Source organism: Balaenoptera ricei, chromosome 5, assembly GCF_028023285.1.
Source record: "Balaenoptera ricei isolate mBalRic1 chromosome 5, mBalRic1.hap2, whole genome shotgun sequence".
NCBI lineage: Eukaryota > Metazoa > Chordata > Mammalia > Artiodactyla > Balaenopteridae > Balaenoptera > Balaenoptera ricei.
In genome coordinates this window covers 31,362,603-31,387,020 of record NC_082643.1, presented here as the reverse complement: position 1 = coordinate 31,387,020, position 24,418 = coordinate 31,362,603, and the positions used below count along the sequence as shown (strand labels likewise).

Here is a 24,418-nt window from a genome sequence, read left to right as displayed (position 1 = left end):
GATCTTCGTTTCTGTGCGAGGGCCTTCTCTAGTTGCGGCAAGTGGGGGCCACTCTTCATCGCGGTGCGCGGGCCTCTCACTATCGCAGCCTCTCTTGTTGTGGAGCACAGGTTCCAGATGCGCAGGCTCAGCAATTGGCAGGCAGACTCCCAACCACTGCGCCACCAGGGAAACCCCGCCCCCTCTTTTCTTGTTTAGTAATCCTAGGACAATAGTTAATCAGTAACAATGAATCAAGTCAGAATTTCAACATCTAAAGCATTTCAATAATTAAACAAAAATACTACCTTAAGGGTTAAAATACACATTTTAAATCATTTTAAGGAAGTATCCACAATTTCTACTTTGTTATTTTATTAGGATTTATGTAAATTTTGTCAAGTGCTTTTAGGCATCTGCTGAAAGATTTTCTCCTTTGACTTAGTAATATGGTATATTATATTAATGTATTTCCTAATACTGAGCTGCCCTTGTATTTCAGGGATGAACTCAGCTTAGATTGAAATATTATACTCTTTAAAGTGCTGCTGTTATTTGCTAGTGTATTATTTAAGATCTCTGCATAAATATTCGTAAGTAAAATTGATCTACAACTTTATCTTTGACAGGCTTTGTTAGTGCCCTACTGGCGTCAAAAAAATAATTTGAAGTCTTCCTTCACTATGCTGTGGACCAGTTCAAATACCAACAGATTTAACTGTTTCTTCCAAGTTTAAATGCATTCACCTGTGACAATATCTAAGCCTGGTGTTTCTTAGGGAATAGATGGTAGCTCTTTGAAAAATGTCTCAGTTTCTCTCATTATTAGTTCACTAATTTCATTCAGATTTTCAAAATTCTATACACTGTGCATCTGTGATCATTTCCACATTTGTTTCTATTTATATATGCAAGCCATCTCTCCCACCCTTTTCTTGACTAACCTAGCCCATGGTGTATCTATTTTATGCTCCATAATCCCTCAAAAATATAGGAGGTATTTATAAAAGCCACCTTTTTTCTTTTCTAATTAATTTAATTTTTTATATTTATTATTTTCTTCAAATTTAGGGGGAGGTGGGTGAGCGGAAGCTTATTTCATTCTTTCTTAGTTATTTAAGGTTATAAATTTCCCTCAGAACATAATTTTTGCCCTATCCTCTGAGTTTTAATGTGCTGTTTTCATAATATTTTTCTAGATATTGGACAATTTTTTTTAATTTCTATTTTGATCCACAAATCATGAAAGTTTTTAAATTTCCAAATGACCAGACTTTTTTTTTTTGCTTCTATAATTATTACTGTTAAAAATTTTCTGGATTTAGAGTGATACGGATCAGAAAAAGTGGTCTGCATTTCTTTTCTGCCTCCTGAAATGTCCGATTTTTCGTTGTGGCCAAAAATAGATACTCAAGACTTATAAACACTGCTTTATTATTTTTCAAGTTGCTGTAGAAAAATATGAGGCAACCAGATGTGTCCTCCCAGTGGAATTTTGATTTTTCCTCAAAAATCCAATAACTAAACCACACTCTGTCTCTATATGAATAATTCTGAATGACTTAAAATTCAGAATTGATGTTTCCTGCAATTCAGTGAATACTTTGATCAGATTAAGGTCTCACTTTGATTCAGGGAAAAAAACTCTTATTTTTATCATTAAAATTATTTGTATCTATGTACTTGGTTCTGTATCCCTGGGACCACATCTTTCTTGCACTGCGTCATCTTCACCCTCCATGTCGCCTGTTTTCCCTGACTTCTTCCATCTGTCTCTCTCCTTTCATTGAATGGGACCATTTCATCAATGATCATCACATGTTTCTTTAATTTTTGATTCTATTCATTTCCATTTTTAATTTGTTCATTTGTTTTGAAACGTCATTGGAGGTATCAGTCTGTTTTCTTAGCTCAGCATGCGCCTTTAAAAAAAATTCTCTTCACTTTATTTCTGAACTCCCATTTTACTGAATATTTAGTTCTCCCAGAGAGATAAATTTTAGTAAGTTCACTTCTCCTCTTCCTTAGATCAGTATTTCTTCCAAAATAGATTCTTCATCTACAGTTTACATTTTTTCCCCTTCTGCTGCAAGATATTCACATAGACTCCACACTGGATATTTTGGGTTGATTTCAATTATACTAATGTTTTAAATGGGTAGCTTTGTGAACACTTTCTATTCACACCACTACACTTCGGGTGACATCTCCTTGAATCTCTTCCCATGTTTTGGAAATCTGTTTCCTTCTTCCATGCACTACAGTTTTGCCTGCCCAGGGTTCTGCAGCCTGAGAGAATAGTGGATTCATCTGCTACGGTTGCCGCAGCAGAATACCACAGCTAGGTGGCTTGAACAACAGAAATCTACTTCTCACAGTTCTGGAGGCTGGAAGCCCAAGATCAAGGTGCCGGCAGGGCTGGTTTCTTCCGAGACCTGTCTCCTTGGCTTGCCTGTATGTGGCTCCTTCTCACTATGTCCTCACGTGGCCTTTCCTCTGCACATGCACATCCTGGGTGTGTCTTCCTCTTCTTACTAGGACAGCAGCCCTATTAGATTAGGGCCCCATCCTTTTGACATCCTTTAACATAAATTGCCTCCTTAAATACCTCATCTCCAAATAGAGTCACACTGGAGGCTAGCACTTCGACATATGAATTTTGAGACGATACAATTCCATCATAACCACTGGTTATGGGGAGAACAAGGACTCAGCCAGGGCCTGTATGCAGTATAGTCTCTGACCTTATCTCTGCAGTTTTGCCAAAATGCCCGTATCTGTGTTCACTCCCTCTGCCTGGGCTACACACGATTCCTGCAGAGGGCCTGGCCCTTCAGCCCCCACCAGGAGCATCAGTCTTAGGTGGCCAGTTTATCAAACACTTCCTCATCATTCTCCAGGCAGAAGATGGACCACATAAGAGAGGATGACTTCTAGCTGCTCACACTGAAAGTTATCAGGGTGGCAAACGACACTCCTCTCCTACTCTCAGCGTTCATTCTCCCTGTCTTCCTCTCTTGCAGAAGCTCTTTTCGTCTTGAAGTCTTCTTTCTGACTTTCTGTTTACTGCTGAAGATCATTGACCCTGGAGTGTCTCGGAGACAGAGTGTGATCTGTCACGCCCCACCTACTCTGGCAGAATTGCTGGGTGGCCAGGAGGAGTTTCGACCTCTGTGGAAATTGCACATCTTTACCCGAAGCTGCCCAAACCATCTCCTCCACCTCCCTCCAAAAGGAGGTGTCTGAGGATTGCATGTGCGGCTGCCCCATACCGTGTCTGTGGAAGGTCAAGTTAGGAGTAAAACAGAGACGGCCCAGGCCACTTTTCGGAAAACTCCATTTGGTGGTCTCTAGGCTTTTTCCTCCATTTGGCTGATACCAAAGGGTTTTCTCCCTTTTTTAACCTATTTTTGGTTTATATTGCAACATTTTGAGATCTGTCTTTACTCTTAAAGATCTGTCTTTACCTTTATGCCATCAGAAAGCATGTGTCTGAGATAATAAATGGACGATAAATAATACTGGTAAATACATAAGTATTTACCAGTAAAAAGTAAATAAGTAAAAAGTAATAAACCATAAGTAAAAAGTAATAAACCATCACATGTGGAAACCTATAACTTGATGAACTTCACTTCCCCCACTCTGCACATTGTATTAATGGGCCACATGTTTTTATTACATTATTTCAATACCACCCAAGTTAATTTCACCTAGAGCAGGGGTTCCTTAACTGAGGTCTCTTCAGTGTTAGTATATGCCCTAAATTCATACGCAAATGGCATATATGCATTTGGATTTTTTCAGAAAGTGGGATTGTTACCTTTCAAATTCCCAAATTCAAAGGGGTACAAAGCATAAAAACTGGTTCAGAATCGCTGACCTAGAGTAATGAACAGGAAAGCTGCCAAGAATGGAGAATTATAAACAATTTACAATAGGTTGGATTCATCTGAATAATAAAGTCAAAAGAATTTTAAGTTACGTGGAATTGGGCTAAAGCCACAGCAGACTTCCAAAAAAGTTCAACTGTGGATGTGTTTGTGGCCCTGGGCATTGTAGGAAGCAATCCTGCAGGAACCATGGAATAAAATGATTATACACATGAAACAATTATCACTCCAAGGACCTTTCTACATCAATCTATCCATAAGTACAGCGGACTCTGAGCTTATTAGCACATTAATCACAAATGACTTAATTCCTTCATTAAATTTTGAAAATGATGACTAATCCTCTTAGTGGTCATTTCCCTCATTTCCGCCTAAAGAGAAATGACATTCCAGAGAAACCAAGCGTTTGAAGCCTTCCCTGGAGAAAGAATGTCTCCACTTTTACTTACTGCTGAGGTAGGGGGAAAAAAAATTACCTTAAAAAAAAAAAGCACAGCCTATAAATAAATTCCATTTTCAATACACACAAAAAAGCAAAGTTGATTCAGCAACAAACAAAAGGGAACAGGAGGTAGATATAGAGAATAATAATATACTTGAGATTACGATCCAGATTTTGAGTGAGTTTCTGATGTGCACTGTTTCTTTCTATGAACATAACACAGAATTACTATCATTTACAAAGGATTATAAATCTTCCTCCAAACCTATTAATTCAACCACTTTAGAGGTTTGGTTTGGCACCATCTACAGTCTGTAGCCCATGTGCACTTTTGGTAATTAAGAATAAGGAATAATGATGACAAACAACACACCAGCTGTGCAGTGATGAATAACTTTCTCATGCACACAACCAGGCACTGGCATGTGTGGCTCAAGCGACTATAGAAAGCTCATGACTTTATGAAATCAAATACAGAGATTTCCTTTATGGCTCCCACACATTCCAACAGAGACATACATAAGCACTTTTGTGCAATTTAAATTTGGAGCTATCCATGCAGTAATACTGACTGAAACACTATGCACCATTTAAGCTCAAAAAGAAAAAAAAAAAAATACAGCCTTGTTTTTCTTGGGATGGTTAGAGGGACCACAAGGAACTTTCTAACTGTGTGGCTTCATGGCCTGAAATCCTTTTTGGAACGAGGCAGGCTGTAAATGAATAAAGCAAGCTGTGTGACCTTGGGTTGGTTAATATCAACTCCCCAAGCTTCAGTTTCTTGCCTGAATCTGTACACTGCAGACAAACCCACGCTTCCTACCCTCTCGGCATTAGCTGGTTGATTCCTGGTCTGAACTAGAGCTAGCCAGTCTGGAGCACCAGGGCTCAGGAAGCCCTTAGAGCCGAGTCTCTTCCGAACATTCTAGTGTGCTAAGGAAAAGGAACCTTGCATTTCATAATTACACCCACTCTATCCCCTGCAGGCCTCGCTCACTGCTGCGAATGGAAGGGGTAAACATCTTCTGAAGAAACAACTAAGGTGATTCACCAAGGGGTGCCTAGTACATGAAGTCTTTCCAGTGCAAAAATGGTCTTAACCTGGCTTCGGACAAAGAAAGCGACTAGCTTCTCAGAGGTCCAAACTCAAACACATTATCTTGAGGTCAGGGAACTAAACTTCGGCTGTGTCAGAGTTAGTTGCACTGTTGTCTTTCTCGCTAAATGCTGGACTTCTGGAAAGCAAGACCTGCTTTTTTTTTGTAATCTTTTGTCCCTGTCCATATACTACAAGGCAAGGAACAGCTTTTAAAATGTTTGCTGAATGAATAATGAACTGTGTAAAAGAAATGATGCCAGCAGCAAATGTCAGGTCATTTAACTTTTATCATCAATCATTTCAGACATATATATACAAGTAAAAATAATACTATAATGAACTCCTATGTCCACATCACCTACCTACTTCAGTCACTAACCGATGACCAATCTTAGTTCATCCACATCACCCAGATTATTTTAAAGCAGATTCCAGGCTATGTACTGTATATACATATCTTTAGGAAGCTTTAGGTGATTAGGTTTTACTCTACTCTAGAATTCTAGATACTTGTATGTTAGCGTAACAACAAACACACACTTCTGCACCAAGATCAACAGAATTCACCACTACTTGGTCAGGAGAGGACTGAAGTAAAAAATCAACCCTCCCCCTAAATCGCTCTGGATTAGGGGGTACTTTTAGTATGGGTATCATTAAGATATCCACCCCTACCCAAAAAAAAAGGCGAGTTAGGTAATAATTTTTCAAATATCTGCATGAAAAGAAATAATGACCTTGAGAAAGCTCGTGGGAGGAGGAAGACAGTGTTAATACTGGGTGGAAAGCTCACCTAAGGAATACGGACTAAAGGCTGCAGGGACTTCTCCAAACTTTGTAACAAAAAGGTTTTTTGGAGAAAATTCCAGAAGATTAAATAGAAGAAGGAGCGGATCTGAGGAGGGTCGGTGTCACCCAGATACCACGATGCCCAGGCTGAGACAAGGAGGTGGGTTTTGAGCAGATGCAAAAGGGAGGGGGCAGGACAGACATGATAGCACCTTGATCCTTGAGAGAACGTGGGGCCCCAAAGACAGCACTCAACAGAGCTTAAGGGTGAAGACAGAAACAAAGCTAACAAAACTGATTCCTGCCCTTTGGGGTCACTCTTAAGGAGAAATCAACCAAGTGGAAAGTTAAAACAAGGAAGGCTTTTGAGGGACGTTTCATCCTGTGCCAAATTAATCCAGTGACATAAGGCGGCATGGCTTGAAATTTACTTAACGTGTACGGACCACATCCTTCTCGATTCCCATGCTCCTCGGCAAAACTCGCCCCGCACTTTTCAACAGTGCTTACAATGGGCACTTCCTGCTAGAATAAGGAAGCTGCTTCCAAAGCAAAAGAGGAAGGGCTCTGAATCCCAATGACAGAGAACATCCTTGCAGGAGAAATAGGAACTCACCCTCACCGCTGCCCCTCAAGCTCCTCACCATGGCAGGTAAAAGATGCCTGGTGTACAGAAAAGAGGAAACAGGGCAGGCCTAGGAAGGCCATCCTTAGAAAACCCTGCTTGCAGAGCTGGTCCCTGGTTGACGTCTGGGAACTTGGCTGATCAACAGTTCTCTAAACTGATATAAAACATTCCCAAAATGCTTAGGAGGGCCCACTGTGCCTCAACCGTCTCCACATAAATGTGCACGTGCTGGTGTGATGCAGAACACCGGCTTTCCTTCTGGGAGTCTGGAATTCGGTACCCGCTCAGCAAAGGATGCCGATATGACTATCTCCCGACAGGCACTGAGTCTCTAAGGCGCTTCCCTGGACAGACACGTTATACGCTTGTGGCTGCATTTTCGGTGCTGGGGGAAGAGTCCGCTGTGTGTGACCCCTCCGCGGAGGTGAGAGCATAAGGAAAATTCCAGTGATTCCTCCAGACCCCAGCTGTGTCGTCATCGTCTCCTTGGCGTGTCCTCACTACATCACGGTGATAAACCTAAGCTGTGAGTACAACCACACGCTGAGTCCCGTGAGTCCTTCCAGCAAATCCCGGGACACAGGGGTGGTCTTGAGGACCCCGGACACACCCAAGGAGGCAGGCACTAGACTTAATGGGAAGACCTCGATTTGGAGGACCCTCGGTGGCAGCCTGCTTCATCAAGCAGTCACTGTACCCACTCTGACTTTTAGCTCCAGTGGAAATCGGAGGATGAATGGAAGTCTAGGAGACAGAGAACAATTACACCCCAGGGTCCATGAGCTAAGACCGTCAAACCTTCGTTTAGCCATTTGGCAGTTGGGTAGGACGTCAGTGTTTGCCATTTTAAAGGCAGTTGGGTAGGATGTCTGCCTAATATTCATTAGGCAGTTGAATATTCTTTAACCAGTGGCATAGGACGTCAGTGTTTGCTATTCTAAAGACGCAGCAGCTGAGACACTAGCACACGGTCAATTATCACTGACTAAATGCAGCAGTGGGGTTTCAAAACGGGTTTAACTTCAGGGAAATGCAAAAGAATTCAAATGAGATAACGAGGCTGCTCTAGGAAGACCTGACCTGGACAGAGGGGCCTTCTTCAATCTGCCCCTTAGCTGACTTCAACCCTCTGCCCCCTGTGGCAGAAGTCTGAACACCAGCACATCTCAAAATAATGCAAAGGGGCTGCCTTTTGCTATTTAAGCACAATGCCTTTCAGTGGGGACTCCTACTGTCGACAGCCCAGCCAAGCAATCAATATTCCCATGAAAGGTTTCCTTGGTGGCTGGCCCCAAGTGGGGAACATACGAAATAAAGTATGCCTCCTCTGGGGTGAAGTGAGAGAGTAGCACTGACATATACACACTACCAAATGTAAAATGGATGGCCAGTGGGAACCTGCTGCAAAGCACAGGGAGAGCAGCTCGATGTTCTGTGACCACCTAGAGGGGTGGGATAAGGAGGGTGGGAGGGAGGGAGATGCAAGAGGGAAGAGATATGGGGATATATGTATATGTATAACTGATTCACTTTGTTATACAGCAGAAACTAACACAACTTTGTAAAGCAATTACACTCCAATAAAGATATTTAAAAAAATAAATAAAGTATGAATCCTTACCTGACCCCCGCCCAGTTCCTGAGCAGAAGTGTGGAAAATAAGTCACCAGCAAAAGACAAGAAAAGTCGAGCCTGAAGAAATGCTCTGGACCCTAACTCCTCACGGATCGTCCTGCAGCTCTTGGTTTCCCTATGGTTCTAGGTTCTTGGCCTGGGAGTCCCCAAAATTCCTAAAATTGTATATACTTTTTTTGTGTATATATACTATACTGCTTTCTGGGAACAGGACCCAAAGCTTTCTTTAAATTTTCAAAGTGGGTCTTAATGTAATGAGGCTTCAAAACTACTGCTCTTGATAGAGGAAAAGGATGTCGGATGCATGAGTGGACTTTAGAATGCCAACTGACTGACTGAACAGCAGACCAGAGGCCCATCCTGCCAGGAGATGTATAAGAACACAGTGGGGGGTGAAATGGGTACAATACTGGAGACCAAGCATTAGGAAAACAATTACCTGGCAAAAAAAGAAATGATATGAGAATTGAGAAGAAAGTCACTTCCGGTTTCAACCTTGGTCCAAGAGGGGAAAACTGAAGAAGAAAGTTAAAGAAGGTCTAATCATATAATTATGGGAACCGACCAACAAGTTAAGATTTGGGTAACCTCAAAGTACCAGTTTCTACCTAACACTACATCGACCAGACCCACTTGCTCTGTTTTCATAAGGACTGGGTGCAAGGAGCAGCTGACCTCAAGGACATACAGGGGCTACCTGAAGTCACCGAAACATAAACTGAGCCAAAATCAAAGCTAATGAATAAACTACCTGTGAATTTATCAAACTGGCAGGAACCTTGCACTGTGTATTTTCGCACACTATCCAAAGACGACTTGGTTGCAACCAAAACGTTACCAAGCTGACATAATTAAAAAGGGATTTATTGGGCTTCCCTGGTGGTGCAGTGGTTGAGAATCTGCCTGCCAATGCAGGGGACACGGGTTCGGGCCCTGGTCTGGGAAGATCCCACATGCCGCGGAGCAACTGGGCCCGTGAGCCACAACTACTGAGCCTGCGCGTCTGGAGCCTGTGCTCCGCAACAAGAGAGGCCGCGATAGTGAGAGGCCCGCGCACCGCGATGAAGAGTGGCCCCCACTTGCCGCAACTAGAGAAAGCCCTCGCACAGAAACGAAGACCCAACACAGCCAAAAATAAATAAATAAATAAATAATTTTTTTTTTTTTTTTTAAAAAGGGATTTATTAAAAGGAGTAGCAGAAAGCAGAAAGAGCTGGAACTCAACACTTGCCTGAATTAGGAGCTTGAGGCCATCAAGAGTCAACCAACAAGTCTCCACTTCTCGCCTCTGCATCCCTCTTGTGACCAGCTTCCCGATCCTTCCCAGAGCACTGCCTTCGTCCACTTGGTACTGGACCCATCACAGGGGTTCTTCAGCCCCAAGCCCCAAAGCCACCTCCCAGTAACGGGCTGCGTTTCCCCACATCCCAACTCCAAATCTCTAGAAGACAGAATCTCACTCAGCCCAGATGCCAGTGTGTCCGTCTGCTCTTCTGCATCCAGCTGGCCTAAATCAGTGGACCTAAATCAGAGCGGAACCAAGTCACACAAACGTGCTGGAGGGGTCTATCTCCACAGCAAGCAGTTGGGGGCTGGGCTGTCCGCTAGGACATCTCTGTACTAAATGACTTACAGGACACTACAGATGAGTGGGGACAGTCTAGAAAAATACCCTTTTCCCAGCCCTGCCTACAAAGCAGCAGGAGATCTTTCCAGGAGAAAGAAGGAGAAAAAAACCTTTTCTCTGCAAGTATCCTACTCTGATGCAAATGGCTCTATTACCATGGTATAGGCTGCAACAATACACATACTATATAATACAAACTTATCATTTTTAATTCTAAAGGTTTTGCTAAAAACATGTAGCTTATTCTCCATACTCTGGTTTATAGTTTTGAAAAATCAGTTCTTTACATATTAGTGAACTGATACTCCATATTTATGTTTTCCCACTTATACTATTTGGTGTAATTTTAGATATCTGAAAATATATGTGAGACGTCAAAATATTGTTTTTAGTGATGTCGTTCAATCTACATATACTCCAGATCTGCTGTTCCTGAGCATCAGAATACTGCAGCCCTGCCCATCAGACAGCGACCCTGAACACCAAGCCTTCCACTGAAAGCCATTTAGAATGCAAGGAGCAGCCGTAGAGTGGAAGGCTTGACAGCTCCAACCCCTGGGCCACACAGTCCTGGGTTCCAATCCCAGCGTCGCCATTTCCCAGCTGTGTGACCGTGGGCGAATTTCACCCTAAGCCCCGTTTTCCAAATTGTAAAATAAGGATGATAACGTCTACCTGAGACGTGAGACGTATAGAGTCGTTGAGCAGGTAGTAAACGAGATCATGGTGTAGAATACAGTGTGAGCACTTGATAAGTATCAGGCAGACTGTCATCCTATATTAATGATGCTGATGGTGATGAAGACAAGGAGGAGGAGGATCACCAGCGCTGAGCTACAGCTTTCATCAAGGGTGAGGCTGAGAGGCCTTGACCCTGCCTGCCGAGCCTAGAAAGAATGCATCTCAGAAGTGGGCTGTATGTCACAGGAAAGCCATCCGAGCGGGCGGTGGGAAGAAGGCCAGGTGAGAGGAGTTTGCTTTCCCGTCCTCACCCACTGGGTGTTAACAGTCATTTACATAACAATCATCCTGGTTCTCTCAAAATACAAACAAGTCAGCGCTGAAAAGAAATGAGCTACCAAGCCATGAAAAGATGTGGGGGAACCTTAGATGCACAGTACTCAGTGAAAGAAGCCAATCTGAAAAGGCTCACACTGTATGAGTCCAACTATATGACACCTGGAAAAGGCAACACTGTAAAGACAGTAAAAAGATCAGTGATGGCCAGGCTGGCGGGGTGGGGAGGGCATGGGTGGGAGGAGATGAACAGACTGACCACAGGATTTTCAGAACCGTGAAAACACACTGACGATCGTGACGAACACGTGTCATAACGCATCTGGCCTGACCCAAGAAGGTGCAACACCAAGAGCGAACCCTAAGTAAACTCTGGTGACAATGACGTGCCAGGGTGGGTCCCTCAGCTGTAACAAATGGAGGAGGCTCTGCATGCATGGGCGTGAGGGGGCTGGTACTGGAAATCTTTGTACCTTCCTCTCAATTCCGTTATAAATCTAAAACTGTTCTAAAAAATACAAAGTCTTTTGAAAAAAACACAAATAAGTCATTACAGTTGTTTGATATGAAATGTGCATATTTACACACACATTATCGGACAGCTACGGTGTAGATGTCAGGAGTGGGCTTTGGAGGCAGACAGACGGAGTTCAAACCCCAGCTTGGCCACTTGAGCAATTCACTGAGCCTCGTTTTCCTCATCTGTAAAACAGCTCACGTCATCCTCACCACAGGTCTCTGCTGGATAGGTACTTTAGCTTTTCCTCTTTCACAGATGAGGAATCTGATGATGAGGTTAAGTGGGGGGCCCGGGTCACCAACGTCACACAACTTGGTGGAGCTGAGATTCCAACCCAAGGAATTCTACTCTCGAGCCGGCTCTGCTACATTCTGTGATACTGTCTGCAGATCATTTCAATAAAATGTCATATAAGGAGCGGAGCCTGGGTACCAGCACATAATCATCCCTCTGCTGGCTACTGAAATTATTACTGCTCTCAACTTTGTCTTGAGAGAGATGGAAGAGACAGCTCTGAAAGCCGGATTCTTTATTTTACAAAGAAAAGTTAAAAGGGGGTGCTTTGTCCATGCAAAAGCCAAGCCCATAAGCACCCCACACTCTGCTGACCCCTAAGGAAAGTCAAGGTTGCTTCTCTAGGGCCCACCCACACAAACCACACCACGCCCACCCCTCACGCTTACATCCTTATTTTCCCTTCCAAGTACTCTGGGTATTGCTGGGAATATAAACAACATAAAAGGGAGGTGAGGAAAAGGATCAGATGCCTCCTCACCATTGTGAATTCTACCAACACTGATTCAGTGTCAAGTGCCAAGCGCTGAGACAAGCTTGCAGGACCTGTCTTTGCAGCTCTGCGTCTCCAAGGTCTCTGGCCGAGACTTTCAGAGTGGGCCAGACCTCAGCCATCTGCCATCTCCAACTCCTCAGACCCATCTCTACTAGGAACACAGTCTCATTATTACAAATATTATGGAGTTCTGCCTTCTGTTGAATCAAAAACTCACCTCCCAGCAAGTTCTGCTCACTTGGACCGAGTATGCTTTCTTAGACAACAGAGAATAAACCTCCCCGCCCCGCTTTCTACACCGTAGCTCTTCGATCTTCCTGAGACAGTCCCAGTGCCTTGTCTCTACTGGACATGAAAATGTTACAGAATTTGCTTGCATCAAAACCACTCTAGTCCCGTGGAAAAATATTATCTACCATCTCCAGAGCTACAGCACAGCACACAGCAGAGACATCCCATGCCGCCGCTAAATGAAAAGAGCAGAAGACAATGTCATTATTATTTTCCAACTCTCCTTAAAGGAAGGAGAAAGACAAAGTTTTCTGTGCTTTTAAAGCTTCTTTCTAAACACACCAGAAAATGCACAACCCTGTTGAGAAAAAAAAAAAAAAAAGTAACGGTAAAGTACGTTTTCATGGCTATGCCAAGGAGGACAACATTTATGAAAACTGCAAGGAGAAAAGAAAAAAAAAAAAAAAACCTTTGAAAATTTGTCAAATATTCTTGCTGCAGGATTTGACCTCTAGGCTGAGTGGTCATGACTCAGGCAGACACCACCTTTTAGAAACTTCGGAGTTTTATTGTTGTTGCTGGTGCTTAAGACATTTCTTCTCCTGTCGCATGAAAACTGCTGCTGCCTAGCAACCCAGAGCCAGCAAAGCTCAATCGAGATGCAGTTCAGGCTGGATTCTTTTTTAAAAAGAATTCTTTTCCCCATTAAATGACAAGCATGCCCTAAGACTGGAAGGTTCCTGGCGCTCAGTGAAAAATGGTTTGCATGCTACTCGCTTGGGCCTCACTGGCGTTAAAGGAGGACAGAGATCAACCCGCAGGAGAGAGCCAGGCTGGGTGTGGTTTCTGAAGCTTCAGGAATGGAGGAATGGGCTGCCCTGTACCCAGAAACAGACCACAGGTGGACTGCAGGTGGGGCCTGAACAGGGAACCCATCCCACCACGAACCTGGGAGCGGAGACACGTTCTTCTAGCTTTTGGCAAAGACAGGAGGATGCAGGTCAGAAAGTCAGTCCCAAGGTCAACAAAAGTGATGCACTGCACCACTGGATACCCTTGTCCATGTGCATGTAATTTAATATTCTGGGGATTACGCTGGACACCTGAGGGGAAATGTACACGTCCTTCTCACCTTTACTGTTTCTAGGCTCCTCTATGACTGGAGGACACAGCCTATTCAAGAACTCTGCAACCTATGTTACAAAGATGCATAAAGCACAGTCTACTGAAGAAACTCGTGAACGAGAACGTGGTCAGCCTTTTCCAACAAAGCGTGACCATCCCGAACGGCCTCCGCTTTCTCACCAGGAAAAACGAGACAGACTGACACAGAGCTCACTTCAAAGGTGAATGTGCTTCTTTGAGCAAACTTATAGGAATCCTCACCAAGGAAAAGTTTTATGTAAACAAACTCTTAGCACCTTGTGGTCCACAGAAACTATACTACATAAAGGGTAATACTAGGAAAAAAAAAAAAACTTCATAACCTACTGACCCTCAGAGAATCAGTGACCGTGAGAGCAACCTATCACACTGAAAATCCAATGAAAATCCTTAACAAGATAAATATAACCTGGATTATAACTATATTATAACATATTATTATGTATTTTGTAAAGTGATTTGGTTGAGAGTAACATTATGTACCTTACTTTACATAAACTGCCAGTTTAAACATTAACATAAAACAAGGCAGATATGAAAAGAGAACCACCTGATATGGGTTTCCTTTTTTTTTTTTTTGATGATTCTCAAAGGCTCTTCTGAATCTTCAAGGGCCCTGGGGGACTGAGGCAGGGCAGAGAAAAGGCGGGAGTCACATTATAAATATATATTTCTTTTATGACATTAAAAATATATAAAATAGCAGAATAGGCTCAATTTAAACAGATCCTGTAACTCGACAGGGTTCTTTACACACCTGTTTAACGAAGTTCCTCTGAAGACGGCCCCCACCCCAGCTGTAAGCTAACAGGTGATCAGAATATGAGAATTATGAGCAAGCCGTGGACAACGCAGGTGTACGGGTCCTCCATCATCCTTCCTTTCCCCAGCACGTCTGCCCTGACTTTTCCTCCCATCTGTTCTTCTGTCACATGGGAAAAACTGGAAGTAGATCCAGACTTATTACCATCCATTCCTGAACACTCACACGTTTAAGGCCTTACAAGTTGTTCTCAACAGACGTCTCACTCTTGGAGAGAACACGCTTTCCACTCGTCCTCATACTTGCCCATCTCCTGACAGCAACTGGCATCACTGACAACACCCCTTGACCACCCTGACACTGAACTCGTCTGGGCTTCTTCTGGCTCCTCTTTTATCACTAAGAGTAAAATCTCATTATTTCTCAAAGACATTGTTCTTCTCTTCTCTGAGTAATGAAAAGCAAAGGCTTTGGGGTCGAACAACCCTTAGTGCAAACCCAGGCATTGCCACTCGCTAGCTGTGTGGCCGTGAGCACGGGATCTTGCACCCTTCGGTTTTTCTCATATGCATAAAGGGATAAGATATGTAATATGAATTCTGTACACATATAAGGATACCATTACATATATATATGCAATGGGCATTACACACACACACACAGGTCATATGAGATAAACACCGTATATACCAGACGCACCAATGAATTCTTTCTCACATCTATCTCATGTCTTTACACCATATGGTACACTTTCTCCCACTAAATTCTCTCCCCAGGTTGAGCCCCACATCTCCAACTGTCTGCTGGGCTTATCTTTCTGGATATCCAGACAACAACTAAAATTCTGCATGTTATAAACGGAACTCATCTTCTGCCCCAAACCCACTTTTTCCCTCCTTCCATTAATAACACCAATATTCTCCCAGGATGGAATATTCAGCATCATTTATAACACCTTCTTCTGAGATACAAATCCAGTGCCTGGATTGTGTCTATCCCGCCTCACAAACCGATGCTCTCCACCTGTAACTCACCATTCTCACGACCATGCCATGGGACCTCTCACCTGGTCTTTTATTCCTCTACTTTCTACTGCCAACCCTGCTGCCAGATTAAGCACATGAGGCTTAATCTTAAAAACCACGAGAGGCCCTGATACCTCTAAAATTAGATCCAAAGTCCTAAGGTGGCCGTCTCAACCTCCCCACACCTGGCCCAGATCTCTTTCCAATCTCATCTCGTACCACTCGTTCCCGTTCCAACAGGAGCCTCTTGTTCCCAGAACACACACCTGCTGTTTCTCTGATGACACGATGCCCCACACCTGAAGTGTCCCCTTAAAACACCTCCACCTGTTCAAACTCCATTCTAAAACCTACTCAAATCACCTCTTCAGGAAACTTTCCAGATTCCCCACAGTTGGGCATAAACTCTCCTCGGAAATCTCGGCAGCTTTCTCTCTATCTGTCTGAGAGCAATTACTCTCCACCATTTCTTCTTTTCCCTACAGGACTGTCTTCACTTCTCCCAAATCTCACACCATGTCTGACTCAGAGCAGGCACTCATGACAGATGTACTGAATTAATCCATAACAAGTACAGTCTGTCCTCCGTGGGTTCCCCATTAGCGGATGTAATCAACAGCAGATCGAAAATATTTGGAAAAAAAGGTTCCAGAAAGTTCCAAAAAGCAGAACTTGCATTTGCTACACGCTGGCAACTACTTACATAGCATTTACATTGTATCAGGTATTATAAGTAATCTAGAGATGACTTAAAGTATATGGGAGAATGTGCACAGGTTATATGTAAATACTCTGCCATTTTATATAAAGGACTTGAGCATCCGTGGATTTGGTATCCGCAGGGGGTCCTGGAACCAATCCCCCCCAGATACCGAGGGACAACTGTATACTTTAAGAACAAAACATATGCAGAACTCACACATTTTGAGGCACAACCCCAATTTGAAAATCCTTGGGAATTTCACAGTACCCTTTCTACCTGGGAAATGCAATTTTCTGGTTTGCAAGGGAAGAAAGACCTTGATAATTTTTTTGGCCCGCGAACACTTCTTTTAAAACAAAATCTTAATGTACTGAGTGGAAATGAAGCCAAAACATATGGATTAAGTTTCCTATAAAGTACATATGGATTTTATGAAAACAACAAAGAGGCTTGGATAAAATGTGATCTCCAAAGCAGATTAACCAAGGGTCTTTTTCTAACTCCAAAATTAATCTGTAGCTTTCTTGCTTTAATTATAGGTTGAAAGTTTCCTTTTCTGACTTAGTGACTTTCCTAGTCAGAGTTAACATTTTTCACATTCCTAGGGAAGAAAAATAAGTAACTGAGGAAAAGAAAACATTTTCCTTCTACTGTCATTACCCCCCCCCCATTCCTTCTCCTTCAGAGACACCACCTAGGCCGTTTCATTTCATTGCTAGTTTCCCCTCCTTTTTTGAATTATAATTTTTTTTCCTTCCTCACGAGACTATTCTTTTTAACGTTTGCTATCCTTCCTCCCTCTCTCTTTTTCCCTTTGTTCTCAAACATTAAGAGGAACCGTATCTCTCCCTCACTACATTCAAGTCAAACATCAGCTCCTTTGGGTGGTGTATGTGGATCTGTTGTCAAGAAAACGTATGGCTCAGCTGGGGCCAGACATCCCTGTGAAGTGTTCCTACGCAATCACCCTTGTTAGCAGAAATACTCTTCCTCATAGCAGAGCCTGGACTCCGAAGTGAAGTCCACTTTAGCAGGAACGAAGAGTTGGGAGTGAAAGTGGACAAGGATGAAATCAAAGGGGGGAAAAAAGAGGTAATAGGGATAGTAAGTTCTCAAAAATGTTCACTAATCCAAGCTAACTGCCCCGACCCAACCCCAAGCAACCCTCTGCTTCCAAAGCTAAACTCACACACTCAATGAAGAATCTGAAAGTCAATATCTCACTTCCTCTTGGTAGGAAACCTCAGGACTTCAATCAGTATTGGTTGTGCGTTCACAGCACTATCTAGACTGGCCACTGAAAGGGAGAGAGGGAGAACCGAAAGCCCTTTACTTCATTCTATAAAGCTCCATCTCCGAGAGTGGGTCCAGTTCCATCTGCTGTTAACTATTATAATTGGCTCGCCAATGCCACTTGGAATTCCTGTAAGATTGGTTAACAAGGTGAAAGCAGCCTTCTCTATTTCCCAGCAGAAAAAAAATCGTGTACTTATCTTCCCAGCTTCAAATAAGAGAAGAAAATAGGAAGCTACGGCATTAGATGGAGAGCCTTTTATCCAAGAGCAAGACCCAGAACCAGTATTTTCACAAATAAATTGGATAAAAGTTCTCTTAATTGGGATTTAATCTAATGATAGCTGCGCTCCTAAACATTGTCTCGAAGCTTATAGTCTAATCATTTCTTTTTCTCAAAATGAATAGTAGCCATCGTGCCCTGAAGCTGTCTGGATAGTTCACCGTACACATTAATGACAGTTTGATGGGGCCGTAAAAGGAGGCATAAATGCACCACTAGCTACCAAAAAACAAAACCAAAAACCCCACCAATGTCTGACACCCACAACACAAACTGCTTTTACCATACTGGTAAAGCAAATCTCTAACCAGGTTTCAAGCCTAGCTTTTCAGTGGGAACCGATATTTGCACCAGCTAGAATTGCTCTAGCCAACAGCAAACGCAACAAGAATCCAAGAAGTGTTCTCGCAACACCTGTGCAAAGGGACCAGACCTCTCTTCATCTGTCTCTTTCCCACTCCCCTGACCCCCAGAAATTTCACTGAATCCATTAATTCACCAAATAAATACTAACCAAGCGCCTAAGGAATACCAGGTATTATTCTAAATGTGCAAAAAGATCTTTGCCCTCAAAGATCTAGAAGAAAGAAATAGATAACAACTAGAAAAATAAGGCAATCGCATAATATGTTAGACAGGGATGTGTGCTGTGGGACACAAGTCCCGAAACAGGGCTCAACCCCCTAGATCGTGACCCGCTTTCCATCAGGAACTGTAATGTTCATCTTCACCTCCCAGCACCTAATACATACTTGGCATATAACGCAATCTCAATATTTTAGAAAATTTATAAACAATTAAAGTTGTTGACCAAGCATTTTAACAGTTTTCCAATTCCCTATCTTAAAAGTGAGGAAAGTTATTAGCAAGGTCCTGATCTATATGAACAGAATAAAGGGGGGAAAAAATCTAAAAGTTCTTGAAAGAGTCTATTGTATTTTGAAAAATCATGTATTCCCTTGAATACAGAGAAACAAACAACAGGATATGTTACCTAAGAGAGTATTCATTTTAAACCAGAGATTCTCAACCTGGAGGCCCCGGGTTTGAGGATGTTGTGTGTGAATCCCCGGAAACTGTTAGCGCAATTGCAGGGAGAGGGACAGCTGTGTGTGTTTTTCTGGGGAGAGTGTGATACAGATTGACAAAAAATGTTTTCCCTGTGTTACAGTAAACAGAATTTGAGTGAGAAATCCAAGGATAGGAACAAAGGCAGCAAAAAACATAAACAGTCCACAATGACACTGCCGATATTCCTTTGCATCTGGATTAAACGTTGCTTCCTTAAACCAGTGAGATAACAGAAGACCGGGTAAGCTTCAGATTTGTGGAACTCCATCCAAAGACAGAAGCTCCATGAGGACTTCTCAGAACCAGGCTCACCATCATGATAATAAAATCATTAAATAAAAAGAGAGAGGAGGGAAATCTAAGAGGACAGTTGTACCTCACACAGGGACGAGCCCGAAACAGGAAATCCCTTCTGGGAAAAAAAAAAAGCACTTTTACCTTTTCATGGTTTTCAATTAAAATTTCCACGACAATATTCTGAAACTTCAAATCCATGATGGCAGCAACAGTTTCTTCCTGTGGCCTCATCAGAGTTGGTCCAAACACCACTCCTAAATTTGCCACGGTCATGAGGTTCTGCTTGGAGTGATTTGAAACACTAACAAGATGAGGGGGGGAAGAAAGGTCTCTGGTTAAAAGAAGGGGCAATAACTGTGGCATGCAGAGTATTTTGCAACTCTGTATTTCCCTAAAAACAAGGAGGCAGACTCAACTGTCCTCAACGTCTGCCACTGAGATCACCGCATCTGGCAAGGCCCCATGTGATGGGGTCCCTGACTACCTTCCTACTTCCCTTTCTTTGATGTTCTGCTTAACCACAGCATCTTTCTTAATAATTCTATGTATATGCTAAGCTTGTGTCTCTGAACGCCTTCATTTACTGTTCCTTTCTACTTAGAACATTGCTTCTTTCCCCAGGTCATTACACCCTCGCTTCCAGGGACTACTAGACCACATGGCACCATTTTAAGAATCACCTTCACAAGCACACAGAGCTTGATCAGAACACCCACACTCATCCCTCTGGCCCAGTACCATTGTGCAGTGAACAACCTGGACAACTGTTCTCAGCAGCCCTGCAACCTAATTCGGGTCTCAACTCAAAAGGTTTCATCCTCAGAAACGAAGTTCCATAACAACCCACTTTATAGTCCAACACCCAACATATATTCTTTATCCCTCACTCTACTTGGTCTTTTTACCATTTATCACCTGAAATTATTTTATATTTTTATTTTTAATGTTTATCATCTTTTCCATCTTAGAAAGAAGGGACTTCATGAAAGTAGGGACTTTGTCTATCTTGTTCAACTATGTATCTTTGTATCAGCTAGCACCTTAAGAATGTTGTAAAGCAATTATACTCCAATAAAGATGTTTAAAAAAAAAAAAAAAAAGAAGGCATTCAACCAATATTTGCTGACCAAATGAATGAACAGCTTTACTAGCAGTAGGACCCTTGGAAACTCATAATATCCTCTGGCCTTCAGTTTCTTTTTCATGTGAAATATGGGTTGTAAAACATAGCATTCCTCAGCTTCCTCTCACCTCTAAAATTTTACAATTACAGTGATCTAGGAGTCCTTTATATATGAAGAAAGAGCTAATTTTTCCACTGAATTATTAGATTTTGCTTGCTTTGCAAAGAGGGAGTGAAAGGAATAAACTGGATCCTATGAAATAACTACGTATTATTGGATTAAACAAACTTGAAGGACATGTTCAGACTCAGAGTTAGGTAGGTGTGAAACCAAGCTAAATTTGCTAACAGGCTTATAATCACATTTCCAGAATCTGTATGCAGGGAAATGTATAAGATTCTCTTTTCTTACTTCAAATCAAACCCTGAGTTGCTGGCAGTGACATTAAGCAAATAATTACACGACTTCATGAAAGCATCATATTTCATCACTCTTGTCCAAAACACACACAATAAGGCAAGTGTCCAGCCTGCTCTCGCAGGTGTGGTCCCTGGTATTGTGTAAACAGCCCCAGTTCCAAGTGTTACATATCCGACACCACCGCACGGTGCCCAGAGCAAAATAAAGCAAGTTAGGAAGAAAAAGAGGCTTACTTAGTTAAGTGTTTCACCAAAATATCCAACATTTCTTTATTTTTCTCCGGCAGTTTGTGTACCAAGAAATGGATAGCGTTAACACGAGATTCTGGGCTGCCACTTTCTTTTAAGCAAAAAAAAAAAAAGAAAGAAAAGAAAAAGAAAAAAAATGGTTAGCAGAGGACTCAGAATCAAATATATTCCTAAAAACAATTACAATAGCTCATCCATTAAATCTTTAAGCAGATAATTTACATGCATTTTGCCACTTTTCAAAGGAAAAGAAAATCCGTCTATCCATCTTTCTCCCTATTATGAATCTTCTATGCCTCCCCTATGACGTAATTTCAGCGGGGCTGCAATTAGTGCCTTTCCCTCTGCTGATATTCAAGAACAGAGGGCGACTATGGATTCTCCCTCTGGCACGCTGCATCTCAAGTCTGCTCCTCGCTTACCTGAGGAGACTAGTCACCGGGTCACTGCCCCACATTGGAATGCAAATAAAATATCAGGATTAGGTTCCTGCCTTTTATGGGTTAAACTTTATCCCCCAAAATGATATGCTGAAATTGCAAACCCCCCTCCACCCCAGTATCTCAGAATGTGACTATTTTTAAATGTACCAGGGATTTGTTTTTATCAGGTGTGGTAAGACACGCAGACATGGAAACAGCTCTCAGGAACGAAGACGCTTATCCTCACAGATCCCTAGAAACAAGGGGTATGGCACGTCATGCAGGACCACATGGGGAAGCACCGGGGAGGTCAGGAGGCAATGAGCAAAAGGAAAATGTGGGCAAGAGGGTTTACTGCAGTATCCACATGAAGGCACAGGCAAGGCAGGGTAAGCAGGCTTAAGATTGGTTGGTGTGAATTTTTTCAGCAGGCTCGGGGGGTATAGAGACTGTTCCTGATTATCTGGTACCTGGCTCTGAGGCGGTTAAGGCAGAAGAGTATTGGTCTGGAGTGTTAGAACCCGAAAGATGGGGTCGGGGAGGGAAAATGGGCTCTGGATTGGTTAGTTTGCACATGGAAAGTGTGCTCAGGTTAAATATCTCTAGGAATTAGTTAGCCCCAGGAAGGGCTGTCTCCCCAGGGTCAGTCAGGCCCCAGATGTCGAAACATTAGAATGATGAGACATACTTGACGGTGCTTATTTGGAATAAGGTCACTGCAGATATCATTAGTTAAAATGAGACCACAGTGGGGCAGGGTGGTTCTTTAATCCGATGGCTGGTATCCTTATAAGAAAACAAAGACATAGAGGGAAAATGGCCACGTGAAGGCAGACATACGGGAGAGTATCACGTATCAATGGAGACAGAGATTGAAGAGATGCGCCTACAAGCCAAGGAATGCCAAGGATTGCCAGGAAACACCAGAAGGTGGATGGGGCCAGGCTCCCTCCCTAGAGCCTTCCAAGGAAGCACGGCTCTGCTGACACCCTGATTTGGGACCTCACCTCTCGAACTGTGAGAGAATAAATCTCTGCTGTTTTAAGCCATCTGGTTAGTGGTACTTTGTCACAGCAGCTCTAGCGAACAAATATTGAATATATTACCTTTATTCCTTAGACTTTGGTATTAATGATCATCCATGGCTCTTACTAACCATGTGTCCAAATTCCCTTTATTGTGTTGATAGAATATTATGGGACAAATCAATAAAATGCTTATTATTGAGAATTATGCTAGAGTTGTCAGGGGTGTCAAAGAAGTGACTGATAAGAACTTGGTGCTCAGTTTACCACAGCAGGAAGGAAGGTTACAAATCGTTATGGAAGTTCACAGAGAGCTGGCAGGGATGCTCAGGAAGGTTTCGCATAAGGGAGAACGTTTGAGTCAGAGCTTGAAGAACGGGAGAGGTTTCGGGAAGGGTGGAACTGAGGGGTGTGGGGTACATTCAGGATTCAGCAAATAGTGTGAGAAAATACACAGCCTATTCAGAGACAGCTCCCTAAGCTGATATAAAGGTGGTCAGAGCCAAACATTGGTCCGTAAAGACCGATATTACTCAGCCATAAAAAAGAACAAAATAATACCATGTGCAGCAACATGGATGGACCTAGAGATTGTCATACTGAGTGAAGTAAGTCAGACAGAGAAAGACAAATATATGATATCGCTTATAGGTGGAATCTAAAAAAAAAAATGGTACAAATGAACTTATTTACAAAACAGAAATAGAGTCACAGATGTAGGAAACAAACTTATGGTTACCAAGGGGGAAGCAGGGGGAGGGATAAATTGGGAGATTGGGATTGACATATACACACTGCTATATATAAAATAGATAACTAATAAGAACCTGCTGTATAGCACGGGGAACTCTTCTCAATACTCTGTAATGACCTACATGGGAAAAGAATCTAAAAAAGAGTACATATATGTATAAATGATTCACTTTGCTGTACAGCAGAAACTAACACAACACTGTAAATCAACTATACTCCAATAAAAATCAGTTTTTAAAAAAAAAGAGAACTTGTCTTTACTGGTTGCTTCTAAATTAGTCACTGAAAGTAAAGCAAGGAAGGAATATGAGGAGAGTTAAATTGGGGGGAAGACATACCTGACATTTTTAGAGGATGAATTAGAATGGGGAAAAGAGCAAACTAAGAGGGAACCGCTCTGTGGTCAAGAAGTATTGAGGCAGGAAGGGGTGGGGATGGGGGTGGGGAAAGGGATCAAACTACAAATAAGGAAATAGAGCAAAGAAGTATAGTCTGCAGTCAGATGGCGGAATCACCGCTTCCAACTGACAGCTAAGTGGCCTTGAGCACGTTACCTAACCTCGCTGGGCCTCAGGGTCCTCACCTGCAAAATGAAGTGAATAGCACTATCTCAGAAGGCCACCTGAGATTCCGTGAGGCGGCATCTGTAAAGCACTTAGCCCCAGTAACTGGTATACAGAGGCACTGGACCACTGTTAGCAGTCATTGCTGATGCTGTTCACGTCACTGTTGATGTCTGTCTTCCTCTTATGTCAGAGCTACTATGGAAGAGGTAGAATTGACAGGATTCAGCCTCGGACCGGCTACGGGTCAGAGGAAGGAGGCAAAGATGACCGACGTTTCATGTCCCGGTTACCTGGCAGTACAGTCAGTTCTGCTGACAAACAGGAACCCAGGAGGCAAAGCGGGTTTGAGGAGGAAGATGATGGTGGAAGTGATGGAGAAAGTGACATTCAGGGGCTGGTATTCTAGCAGGTATCTGGGAAGGGGAAGAGGCTTTAGAGCTGAAGGCCAGCCACGCTCTCCAAAGGATGTGACCTCCAGCACGTGGCCAAGGCTGCCCGAGTACTTCAGAGGCTAACAGAGGACACGGTGGGGAAAAGAGCTCCAAAGACGTACAGGGGAGATGCCAGCAGGGAGCCAAGCAAAGCACAGGAGGAGGAAGAGACGAGAGGAC

The 24,418-nt window shown here is 42.9% G+C and overlaps 1 protein-coding gene across 4 annotated transcripts in view; it reads right to left on the bottom strand.

The window, feature by feature from the left end:
• Positions 1 to 24,418, bottom strand: part of ARHGAP10 (Rho GTPase activating protein 10) — a 328,794-nt gene that overhangs the window by 80,305 nt on the left and 224,071 nt on the right. For all 4 annotated transcript variants that reach the window (XM_059922584.1, XM_059922586.1, XM_059922585.1 and 1 more), the window contains 2 exons: positions 21,027 to 21,132; positions 19,391 to 19,550 (listed from right to left, as the gene is read on the bottom strand). In XM_059922584.1, coding sequence (XP_059778567.1) covers positions 19,391 to 19,550; positions 21,027 to 21,132 — 266 coding nt within the window. The remainder of the gene's footprint in view (positions 1 to 19,390; positions 19,551 to 21,026; positions 21,133 to 24,418) is intronic.